Below are 12796 nucleotides of genomic sequence, written 5' to 3' on the forward strand. Positions count from 1 at the left end.
CCTGGCTGAACAGCCCCAATTTTCTTAGCCTGCCTTTGTATGGGAGGTGCTCTATCCCCCTTATCATCCTAGTGGACCTCCATGTCCTTATGCTGGGGACACCAGAACTGTATGCAGTACTCTGAGTAATGAAACAGTACAAACATATCTCATGCTAGTCTCGGCTTGCAGAATATTGGCTAGGTAGTTAAAAAAAAAAAAAGTAGTGAAGCAGTAGTAAACCTGCTGAATCGCACAAGAGATGAGTCCATTTTACATGGGATTGGGTCAATGTTTTCCTGGTTAATAACTATGGTAGGAAGATAATGAACAAATACATCCTGTATTATCTGGAACAATCTGCATTCCTCACTTAATAAGCTTCCCTTCTTCTTGTAGAGATTTCTCTTTTCTACTTGCCACATAACTTACCTTCAGAACAATTTAGCACATCCGTGGGATGTGCTAAATTCATTTGGCTACCAGGTTTATTACTGAGAACACTCAGTCTCACTGCCATCACAGGCATTTTACAGCCTACATGAGAATATTCAGACTTTCTTTGGCATTCAACAGATTAACTTTCAGCAAACTCTTTGATAATGGGCAGGTATCACACACATCCTGACTAAAATGACTGTATATCAAAGTCATTATTCCCTCTACTTTTTCTGTTGTGTAACTACAACCAGTAGGATTCTGTTTTGTTGGGTTTGTTTTGTTCAGTTTTGGTTTTTATTGGAAAAAAAAATCTTTGCAATATGGCCATATTTGAATTCCTGTCTGTTCATTTTTCACCTACTGAATTTACAAGCAGGCACAAGGAGGGCTGTAAATTTTAATCCAGGATAAAAATTCTGAAGTTTTTCAGGGTTTAAACAGATAACAGTGCAATACAGAAGCTCAACACTTGGGTGGCAAGAAAGTAAACATCATCTATTCTAAAGCCTAGTAGCTTGACTGTATTTAGGATTTATCTTTTGTTTAATGACTTTTTTCCTGCTTTTATAAATGTACACAATATAAATGTAATATATTTCTTAGGCTCTAAAATATAAATGGGTTGAACAAAAATATATTTCAGATAATCCAGCTGGAGGGCGTGGTTTTTCCTTTCTGATGAACAGTGTGACACATTCATCTTTGTCACCTCAGGTTAGACTACTGAAACATGCTGAATTAAGGAAAAAATGAGAGTATTATAAGTCACTAGACAGTGTCTTTCAACTTTTGATGGTGCCACTGTGCAAACAACTGACATAATTATCCTCCTCAGGCACCAATGTGAGCAAAGCACTTACAGAAACATGTATTATCATTCTTAACTCACCTCAGGAGTAGTTTTCAATTAGATTTCAATGACTGATTCCAGATGTTTCTTTGATTTCCATTTCTGTTTCTCAGGAAAGGACTGGTAAGCAGCTTGGATAGGACTAGTGCAGTTTAAGCTATCTGTCTCTGTGAGATCACAGTACTCACGTAGTGGCTTTGCTCATATCCTGAAAGCCCACTAAATATCTGCTTACTGAGCTCTATCCAAAGGGGAAGATAACAATAAAAGAGGAAAAACCCCAAATGACTAAGTATACAGAAAATACAGATGATGGGTAATAGGTTAGACTTGTTTGAAATTAATTTTAGTAACACATGTTTTGCGTTTGCATAACATTAGAATTGCATTTCTATAGAATTAGATGTTTACACTTCAAAGTGTTCACAAAGCCAGAATAAAACTGCAAATAGTGCATGCATAAAGCTGGCTTTTAAATCTCTGGTGTTGCTGCTTGCACAGCAAAGTAAACATCTGTCAGAAATCCCTTTTTTGGTAAAAATGAATTCACAAGTTCTGACTTCAAAACCTTTTTATACCTTTGTGAGATTTCAGTTTGAACTATTAAAAAATTAGAAGTGCAAATATATATGTAAGCATACCAAAGCCTGATTAGACTTAAAATATTATATTTAAATACTGAAACCAACGTCAGAATTCTAGGGAATAATTCTGGGTGACAATTGTTAGGGAGCCAAATTTTTAGGTTCCATTCTTAGTCATTTAAGTGACAATATTTATAAATGGATGATAATAGCTATAATTTGAAATAGCTACTCCAAATATATTACTATATATATTTGGAAAACATCTTTTGCTGCTTACACTGAGAAACAATTATTTTCTGTCTAACCTGATTATCAGTGTTCTTCAGGTTTTCTCAGGGCTCTCAGAGAACACAATTGCCACTTACGTACTAAGTGGTTCTACAGAGGGACACGCAGGCTCCTTCACCCACATGGAAGGCAACATGAAAAATCTGCTGTGGGTGCCATCTGTATGGCTGAGGGAGAGGTCCTGACGGAATAGTTCAAGGCCCTGTGAAGAGCGGATAATGGCCTACAGGAACATTATTAAACAACCAATCAATGTAAACTCATAATTAATATCTAGCTGAAAGTCTCTCCTTTCAAAGAGAGATCTTTTCTTCAAGGCCTTTTTGCATATTCTCAGAGGTCTGGATCCTATTCGCATACTCTGCTTTCCCACTGTCTGGGGTTGATTTTGAATGGCAGCCTGCTTCTACAGGAGGGGAAGGAGAGGACGCCATATTATCTCACCTACCACTGTGAGGGCAGGCTTATAGGAGCAATATGTTGGAGCGACTAATGACTATTTCTTCTATTAAGCAAGTATCATAAACAGTAGGTTTTTAAACAAATCATGTGGAGTAGCATGACTTCTAGCTGCATATTTAAAGAAAGTAGTTAGAAGATGCAAACTGTTGCATCTTAATCCTGCTGAACTTCAGGGTACTCTCAGCATGCCAGTTGGATTGAATGACTCTGGACACTCAGCACCTACACACTACCAGATCTATCAGGTAAAGATATGTTTTAGCGAAAGAAGCTGGACGTCTGTCTAGACCATGGTCAGAAGTTCCTGGCCACAGCATTGCCTATATACTGCTTCAGGCCTGTCATGGTTTAAACCAAGTCCCCCAACTCCCGGAGAGTTAGGAAGGAAAATCCAAAGAATGTAGCCTCCACGGATTGAGATAAGAACGGTTTAATAGCTAAGGCATAACACAATAATAATGATACAGCCAATAACAAGCGAAAAGAATACAACAGCCCACCAGCCACCGACCCATAACTCACTCCACCCTGCCTGGCCGAGCACCGCGTGCTCCCTCCTCCATTTTCCTCTAGAGCTCCACCCCTCTAGCCCTCCCTTTCCCAGTATGCATCCTGGGCATCACGTGCTATGGTATGGAATACCTCATTGGCTAGCCTGGGTCAGGTGTCCTGTCTCTCCTTCCTCCCGGCCTCCCCTCCTCCACCTGGCTGGAAAAAACCTTGAACAAAAACACCCTCAAAACATGCTCAACCCATGATAAGGCCTTTTGACCTCTCAGGGCTGCACCATTTTCCAGAACCATTCTTTGTGAGTAAATATGTACATTTTTTCTAGTTCTAAACCCAGCATTACTGAGAGGTACTCCAACAAGGAAAACATTTATTATTTAATAAATAAATAAATAAATATTGTTAAAGTTTTCAGTTCCTGAGAATAGTTTACCTATTTGCTGCTGTTAAAATTCTATTTGCTGTGTCATAAATTATGATGTATTAATAACTTGTTTCCCAAAACAGTAAGACTGAATGCAAAAGTTCTCTAATGTGCACAAAATATAACAGATACTGAGCATTTAACAGTGTTCCTTCCAGGAAATGTAACTGTTTAAAAGGTCAAAAAAAATGTGTCCTCATACTACGATTTTCTAACAGACGTTTCTGCATTTGCAGTTAACTACATTTTTTAATATTTTTCCATTAATTTTATTGTCGGATTTTCTTCAGAAATTTTCAGCGATTAATATTTCTTGGGTTTTGTTTTTGTTTTTTCTTCTTCACTTGTAGGTAACCCATAAACTACATTATTTCATACATCAACTATTTTCTGAAATTAAGGTATCAACTGTATCATCGGTACCATGGACAATTACTGTGATGAAAGGGAAAAGATCCTTATCTATGGTCCACAGAATTGTGTTTAGTCACTGTTACTAGAACTTCAAGAAACTAAATATTTTTCCTTTTCACAGGGTATAATAAGAAGCACCAATCACCTGCATAGATGTAAAACAATTGAATGAGAAAAAAATGAAATACCTATTCAGTACTCCTCTTGATGTAAGCTGTAATTAAAAATACTTTCTTTTAGCCTTTTGAGTCCCATATGCCTCTTCAATAGAAGATCTGCAGTTAAAGTACATGCTTCATTGATTCCAATTAATTTATTTAGATGACACAATTCCCCAAGGAATGCTGTGTGTATAGGCTTGCTGAACACCTCCATTCTAACCTACTAAATTAATGTCATTCTTAGGAACTTTTACATTCACTTGATGCAATAAAAGAGACATTATAATAAATAACTGCAATGTTGCAGTATTTTTATTTCTAGCCTCAGCCTTCAATAAAAATCCCAAAATAACGAGACAGAACAAATGCTTATCTGGTAAGCCATGGATATTAATGGTTCTGGATTTAAGGTGAGGAAATGACAAAGTCTTCCATACCTAATCTTTCTAAGTACAACCGGTAAGAAAAAAAAACACCACCCCCCTGCCCGCCTCCCCTCCCCCCCCCCCCAAAAAAAAACCTACTAAAAAAAACCCCAAACCAAAAACATGACCTCTAGATTTTGTGGACATGGTGATTCAATTTCTCTCCTTTTCTTATTTCTTCTCTTTATTACCACTTTTCAGGAACTTGTCAGAGCAGAGTGATATAGGACATACGCATCATTCAAGGCATCTATTTCTAAACAAGGATGCTTTTATTCCCTGTCCTCCTGCTTTGCTAGTCTGTTTGGACAGTAGCTAAAAATCCTGTCCAACAATAAAATACATAAAAAGGATGCAAGAATTTATTCTATTGGAATAAAAAAATAAAAAAAAAATGTTACTTATGTTTCCACATTGTAAATATCCAACTCCACTCCAAATTCTGGCTTTTAAACAACAAGTACCCCTTTAAGTGTCCTATTCACAGTACATGTCTTAAGTTTTTTGCTAAGTGGCAAAATATCAGATCCAAATTTAATTATGTCATGCATATGAACAGAGCACAGGGATAAAATGATGTAACAAAATCAATACCTTCAACTGCCATTTAAATTCAGTGATTTCTCCTTGTCTGACCTCATCACAGATACAGAATTATGCTTCTGGGAAGAGCTGTATTTGTTAAATTTTGTCCATATTAAGCTTTATGACAAATCAGGAAGCAATGATTCCTCTGTCTAAATCTGGTGGGGGGTGGGGGGAGGGGGAGGTGGTGTCTTGTCTGGAACAATCCTGTGCGTCTACAGGCAGGGTCAAGTTTATGACAGAATGTTATGATCACATTGTTGCAAAAAGCAGCAAGTGAAGGGAAAGCCCTTATTATGGCAACCTAGCAATTACAGCACTTTCAATTTCAGTATGTCAAACTTATATCTTTCATCTTCTAACCTAACTATCAAGATAAAATCCAAGGCATACAGCTCCTGTTGGAAGACACACAAGACCTATGGGATCAGAAAGAGCCTGATTTAAAACCTGAGAGGAGCCTAAAGCTAGACAAAAGATCTGGTAAGAGCACCCTAATCTGGAAAGCACTAGATCAAGCTGTCCACATGCTGGTTGAATATAGCTATGACTGTCATCCAAAAATAGGCATAAACATATTCTTTCATAAAGTATGTGTATTTATCTACTTATCTGTCTTGTCTAAATATCTATCCAGCTAGCTAGTTATTTAGTGCAAAAAATTCCATCAATTTATTACAGTCTTTGTGGAAGCATTATGAGCTTTGAACTCAGATCCCTAAATCACAAAGAGGGAAGGGCTATCAGATTTGTCCATGTGAGATGCACAAGGTAGAACTACACACCAGCTGTTTTAGATCTTATCCTGATGTTTCTCCATTCTTCAGGAACCAGATGGGTAACAGCTAGGCATCCCACCAGTTCCCCACAGATTACTAAATCCTGCTTGTAATCTACCCTTGAAAGGTCACTAAAATATGTACAATACCTAGTAACACTTCTTCCAGAATGAGAAAATGAGTAACATTTGTTTATCCTTTTATCACTTTGGTATTCCACTTAGTAACATGGTATGGGAAATGTCTGTTCATTTTACTAAATTTTAAATGTCTACAGTAGAAGCAAAGCTTTCAGACCCTCCTAATTCCACTGCCCTATTCAGATCTTTAGTGAAGAATACAAAACATTCATCCCTGTATTGACTAAAATTTGGCCACAGATCTACAAGGATGTGGTCTTTAAATTTGGTCAGGCGAAACATACCTTAACTGAAAGCAATTTTTAGGTAGTGACATTAATATTGCAGAGACAAGAAATAGATAACTAATACTTCCTATACTAATGAGTCAGTATGAGAAAAATATAACAGAAGTTAAATGAGAATAATATGCAAATGAGGATGAACTCCATACTTGAGGCAAAATTGAATTTGTTGGACCTGTAGAAATTATTTGATACACAGCTTGAGACTTTTAATTTGAGATTTAAATAAGAACTTGATCTAATCATTTTTTTCTATCATCTGAATTTCCAGTGGGTGTCCAAATTACTTCCATCCTTTCATGAACTACAGGGAATGCAGCCCTAGGACATAATCATGGCTATCTAATAACTGCATCCAGTGACTCAGAACATGAATGTCATCTAGCTCCTCAGGTAATCCACTATCTTCAGGAAGCAGTCTGACCTTCCTCTCAAACGTCAACATGGTTTCCTCAGTCTAAAATTTCTAACAACCTATGGTGTGTATTGCAGTTCCAAGATTTTTATATCCTGAAGTTCAAAAGCTATTCTGGTCTACAATGCAAAGGGAAGAAAAATACGTTTTTGGCTATAGGAAGCATAGTTTTTTTTTTTATAATAGAGAGTGTCTCAGAAGCATCAAAAATAATTAAGAAACTGTTTAGTGAAATGTCTTTGTGTCAACCAAAGAAACATATTTATATATTTATATATATATATATATTCCTTTTATTTTACAGAAAGCTCAATATAGTATTAAAAGCCTTTTAGGGGCTTATGTTATGGAGTAATAATCCATGTCGAGTGCTATAGATGGCTGATAATACAACGTGGGGAATTATCACAGCACAATTTACACCCTGTTGTGCAATTCTGCTTAATTTAACAGCAAGAATTCAGCTCCCCCTGTGTGCTTCTATAAACATTTAACAATAGAAGCTTAATTATAGAGAATTTCCTTCAAGATAAACCTGATCAAATCCTTATTGTGACAACAGATGGTGATAGAGCAGATGTACCATAGGACCTGAAAGTTCAATAATTGTTGGTCAAGAGCTGCAGAATGGCTACTCTGAAGGTCTATGGTAAAGGCATGTTAAAAAATAAAAAATAAAAAAAATCAACAGTCATGCAAATTTCAAGAGGGAAAAATAGTAAAAAAATTGTCGTGGTTTAAATCAAATCCTCACAGTACTCTCACTCACTACCCCCTTGCTCCCCCAAGTCCCGGAGAGTTAGGAAGGAGAATCCAAAGAATGTAGCCCCCACGGGTTGAGATAAGAACGGTTTAATTGCTAAGGCACAACACAAATCACTACTGCCATTACTACTACAAATAATAATGATAAAGCCAATAACAAGCGAAAAGAATACAACACCCCACCAGCCACCAACCCATAACTCACTCCACCCTGCCTGGCCAAGCACCGCGTTCTTCCTCCTCCATTCCCCTCCAGAGATCCACCCTTCCAGCTCCCTCTCCCAGTTGCATCCTGGGCATCACGTGCTATGGTATGGAATACCTCATTGGCTAGCCTGGGTCAGGTGTCCTGTCTCTGCTTCCTCCCAGCCTCCCCTCCTCCCTGGCAGAACACGTGCTCAGAAAAGGCCCTGAACAAAAACACCCTCAAGACATGCTCGCTATCAAGCAACTGTTCCCATCCCAGAAGTCAAAACACAGCACTGCACCAGCTACAAGAAGGAGAAAAATGACTGATACTGCTCAACCTATGACAAAAATCCCAACCCAAACCCACAAAAAAACCCCCAACAACACAACAAAATACACGTCAGGAGAGGGAACAAAACTCTGCCCTTAATGTATGTGCAGAATTACTTGATTTATTTTGATTACTTGTCAGCTTTAGTATAACAATCATTCCAATTTAAAAATATTAATACAATAGCAATGTCATCTTGAAACTTATTATCTTGCAATTAAAAAAAGTGGTGATGTTTCATACAGGTGTTTAGAACAGGCGTGGTCCTATCAGTCCACCTGACCAATGCAATTCACTTTTTTACACGTTTAGAGATGCAACAAAAGATAGTGGCTTGAGTGACAGGTAAGCCAGCCACTCTGACATTTGCATGTATTCACCTTTATACATTGTTTACAAGTTAGGTTTTATTAAGTAAACTCACTAAGCTGAAGTTTTAGAAGTGACTTTAAATTAGATTGTTCTGTGTAAGTTTAATCAAGCTGAACTGTAGTCTAGTAAGCCAAAATATGAGGTGATATTGCATTGTTGGTCTGGTACAGCTGCATGTAGTTGCTCTTATTGAACTATATTGAAAGCAAGAGAAAATGGGCATATCCGTGTGTATTTGTGAATGTCATCAAGACGTAAATATGCCTGAAAAACACTGGGATTCATGACAATCAAGTGCTGTGGAGTCTCACATGCACAATTATATGCCATTTACTTGCCTTAATGTGGCATCAGTTCATTGTGCCATGATATTTTTTTAAAACTGAGTTAAACAAAATTGTAGAGAGGAAAACAGACCCCGTCTCATTCTCATATAATTCCCACTATAAACTGTTAACTGTGAACAGGTAAGCTAACAATTCTTTTTCTATAAATGCTGGAAAATTCTAGAGGGAAAGTCTCCTCCTAAAAAATTAAAATTATTTAAGAATAACATCTTATCTTCTGCAGAGACAAGGCAAATCTTTCAAAAAATGCTCAGGCTTGTAGCAGACCGAAGAGAACAGTGTTCAACTTCAAGGATTATAGCATTCTTCCCCATTATCCTTTTTTTATGAATCCAACACTGATTAAAGGTGAAGTGCCTTTGTATTCAACTTAATAGTGGTAAAGCATACAGTGTGGGAAAATAAAGTTTTAAATACACTGCTCTGCCCAGATATTCTAATCTCTGTTTCATGTGAAACCTTGAGACTCAGCATTTGTTTGTGTAGTACAGAAATGAAAGGCTGTTATTTGCTGCATCTGTGAATATATATGTGAACACAGCCAATATGGAAAATCAGCTCCTTGGGTTTGACAGGTACTGAATCTGCTTTGCACTGCTAGCCCTTTGAGTAAAGGAAGCTTAGAGTGCAATCAGAAAGGTACTACTTTCCCTAGGCAATTTAGAAACATTGTAGCTACTTGCACATGTAGGGACAGGAGGTAAACTGAAGGCAAGAATGAGATTTAGATCTAAACTTTCAATTCCACTGCACACCTAAACCAGATGTAACCAATTCATCCTCCTAGCATGGTAATCAGTAAATGTCAAATCTCAATATAACCCAAGCAGCAAATGCTGGTCACAGTGTGTAGTAAAATCTTTAGTAACTGGAGGCAATATGTTTGGTTTCCTGCCCTGAGAAGGATCAGAAGATTTTGTAAGAAAGACTATATAACACTGATTTCCTTAGATGCTATCAAGTCAATTTTCACCTGAGATCAGGTGAAATTCACAAACTCATGATGGCTAATATGAAGACTGGGAATTGAAAAGGAATGGGCAGCGCTTGTCCTCAATGCACCACTACAGTTTATTGAGGAAGGGTGTATTTTCTTGTCATTTGGAAAGGGTTTAGTAGGGAAGCTGATGCCACCTTTCAGAACTCAACTGCTTAACAGTGGCTCTTGTGGGAGATGACATTTGCTGTAATCAGCATAACAGCTGAACAGCAGTGACGAGTTCCAAGAAAAGAAAACATGAGTTTCCTTTCCCTTTGCTGATCAAATAGAGAAGCCTCTAGCTGAAACCTTGAAATATTCTAGACTTTATGCCTCTCTGCTATGAGGTCTTTATTGTTTTTTTGTCTGGAATTATGGAAATATTGTCTATAATGTAGTATTCTTTTTAGTGCATATTTAAAATGCACATTATGTTTTCAGTACCAATTGATTTTATTTTCTCCTCAACATGATTATATTCTCTTATAGTACTACGTGTAGCCTGTGCAGAAATACCAGTATAGAAAACACATCAGATTTTCTAAATTTTTCTGCCACTGTCTAGTTGTTTTCTTCATTACTGTCAGCTCAGAAAGGGGAAACTTTATTTCCCTGTTCTCTCACAATCTTCTTCAACAGTATGTTGTCTCAGTATGTTGTTTTTGTGGTCCTCTTCCAGCATTTTTTTGCATCATCTTTCCACTGCTATTAAATATATTAATACCATTCTCAGAAATTATTTCATGCTCTCCATATCACTTTCTTAGCAACACTCATGATCTTTGAATATTTAATTTTCAGTAAATGTCTTATTTTTCTAATAATTTTGCAGACAGACCTACATTCATAATTACTGTCTTAAAGACAAGATGCTATATTACATGCATTCAAAAAGTTTCCTAATAACTTTCTCTCTTCTCTTTTTAACCTATTGCAACACTGAGACATTTGGATAACACTGCCAGTGCTACAGTAGCTTCCACACATATGAGGATTCATTTGTTTCCTTATTGTATTGCTAATATTTATGTCTGTGCTGATATTTGCTTCTCCAAATCAAGAATATATTTATAAAGGAATTCTAACTAAATGGATTGGCTTGTTGACTAGTTTGACAACTGCCTTCACCCTGTTATATTTAACAATTAATTAAAATCTACATATATAGAGAGATACATATATATACATATAAATTTAATTTAGCTATATATATGTGCATGAACACACATGCATACATATATTTAAATTATAAGTGAAGATAACCTTCAATTGCCCTACTAGTGCTCATAAAGAAACCCATGGGTATTTGTTAAGTGAATTTAAGTATGCCTTTTTTCTTTTAGCATAACTGGATGAAGACAGCAGTAAACGATTAACCTGAAATGTTGCCACTGATGATGGAAAATTCTATGGAAAATTCTGTTTACATAAACAAAGGTGTAAAATCAAAGGGTTCACATGCATTTTTGATACAAATTTTGATAGGTATTTGATACTACATATACACTATATATACACTATATATATATATATTAGATTTGATATACAATATGTACCATATATTTGATATTTTTGATTTTGATACTAATATCTAAGTGTGAGAAAGACATTAACCAACCATATAATATGAGACTGCCAATGAAAGAACTTTAAGACTGTCAGTTGATTTAGTTTTCCCCAAATTTTGCTCCTAGCCTGCTTCATAACCCTGTGCAAATACTTTTTTATGCCTTCATTTGGACAACAGAGCTCATGACTTTTTAGAACATTAATGGATAATTCCATAAAGCATAACAATCCCATTCCCCCTTTTATAGTAAAATGAGTAACATGCAATCTGAAGAAAAATTATATATACATATATGTATGTACATACATGCATTGAACAGGCTAATTTTAAAAGATTAGGTAGGATCTTATTTTTAGCAAACACTCCAGTTCACTTTGACTTCAGAAAAAGTTACCTATTTTGAGGCAGCAAGGTACTCCCTAAGGAAAATTTACTGAGAATTCTTGAGCTAGAATAATGCACAGGTACAACACAATTAAATGCAGTTGAAATGAGAATTATAAATAAAACAAAATCCAATTTTCTTTTTCTTACCTGCTGGTTTACCGGAAAATTCCTGTTGATTTTTTTTATCTATAAAAATGAATAAAGAAATAGATTAATACTCAGTCATTAGATAAAAAACTGAACAAATATAAGCACTATTTGATTTTAGAGACATATACTAGATACTTCCTTCCTAATTATGTATTAAAAAAAAAAGAAGAAAATTTTCATTAAAGAGGTTAGAAACTTTTGACAAGCTCATGTGCATAATGGGACATTTTGGTCACTATGTATTTCATTCCGCTGTTCAGAATACTGGAAAAGAGGATACACACAAAATTATTTATGACTTCTATAATACCACATGTTTTGCTGTTATCTGATAAGAATCACAGAATTGTTAGTGTTGGAAGGGTGCTGGAAGCCGTAACTTAAATTGGAGTATTTAATTAAATAAGTAACTCAGAACAACTTACTGTCATCTATCAAACTCATCAAGCTTTATGCAAATTCCTTTCCTGAAAAAGTTAGGGAAAATTGGGCAGAAATACCTTTTGAAACATCCCTTACTCTACCCTTCTTTTCCTAGGTGAAAATCAAGTGTGCAAAATCAGTTTTGATAATTATTCCAGTATTTTTTTTTCTTTAAACATTCATGAATACCCCTTGGTAAAAAAACACCATGGGACATCTGATTGATCAGGAGTTTGTATTTAGCCCTTTAGATCACTGACACCAGCTAAATAAACATTGCCAGCTTTCTGACACAGAAGTGTCCAATTCAAGCAGAATTAAGTGTGGAACGTACCCATTCTTGCCATTAATAAAACAAAAATGTTCTTTATTTTAACCATACTCTCTGAAAGCTTTGGAGCAAGCCTAGCAAATCCATGTGCATTTATAACAGACACTTAATACCTAGAATTTACTTTTTGCTCTCTTATGTTAACTTTTCACATTTCTTTTTGTAACTATTATTTTATTCAGAGCAGTCCTGCAGAGAAGGACTTGGG

General features: G+C 36.0%; 1 protein-coding gene across 1 annotated transcript in view; it reads right to left on the reverse strand.

Moving 5' to 3' along the window:
* Positions 1 to 12796, reverse strand: part of SNTG1 (syntrophin gamma 1) — a 306725-nt gene that overhangs the window by 48777 nt on the left and 245152 nt on the right. Inside the window, exon 12 of the mRNA XM_005152553.3 lies at positions 11832 to 11870. Within this exon, the coding sequence (XP_005152610.1) occupies positions 11832 to 11870 (39 nt within the window). The remainder of the gene's footprint in view (positions 1 to 11831; positions 11871 to 12796) is intronic.

The sequence above is a fragment of the Melopsittacus undulatus genome, chromosome 1 (assembly GCF_012275295.1).
Source record: "Melopsittacus undulatus isolate bMelUnd1 chromosome 1, bMelUnd1.mat.Z, whole genome shotgun sequence".
Classification (NCBI taxonomy): domain Eukaryota; kingdom Metazoa; phylum Chordata; class Aves; order Psittaciformes; family Psittaculidae; genus Melopsittacus; species Melopsittacus undulatus.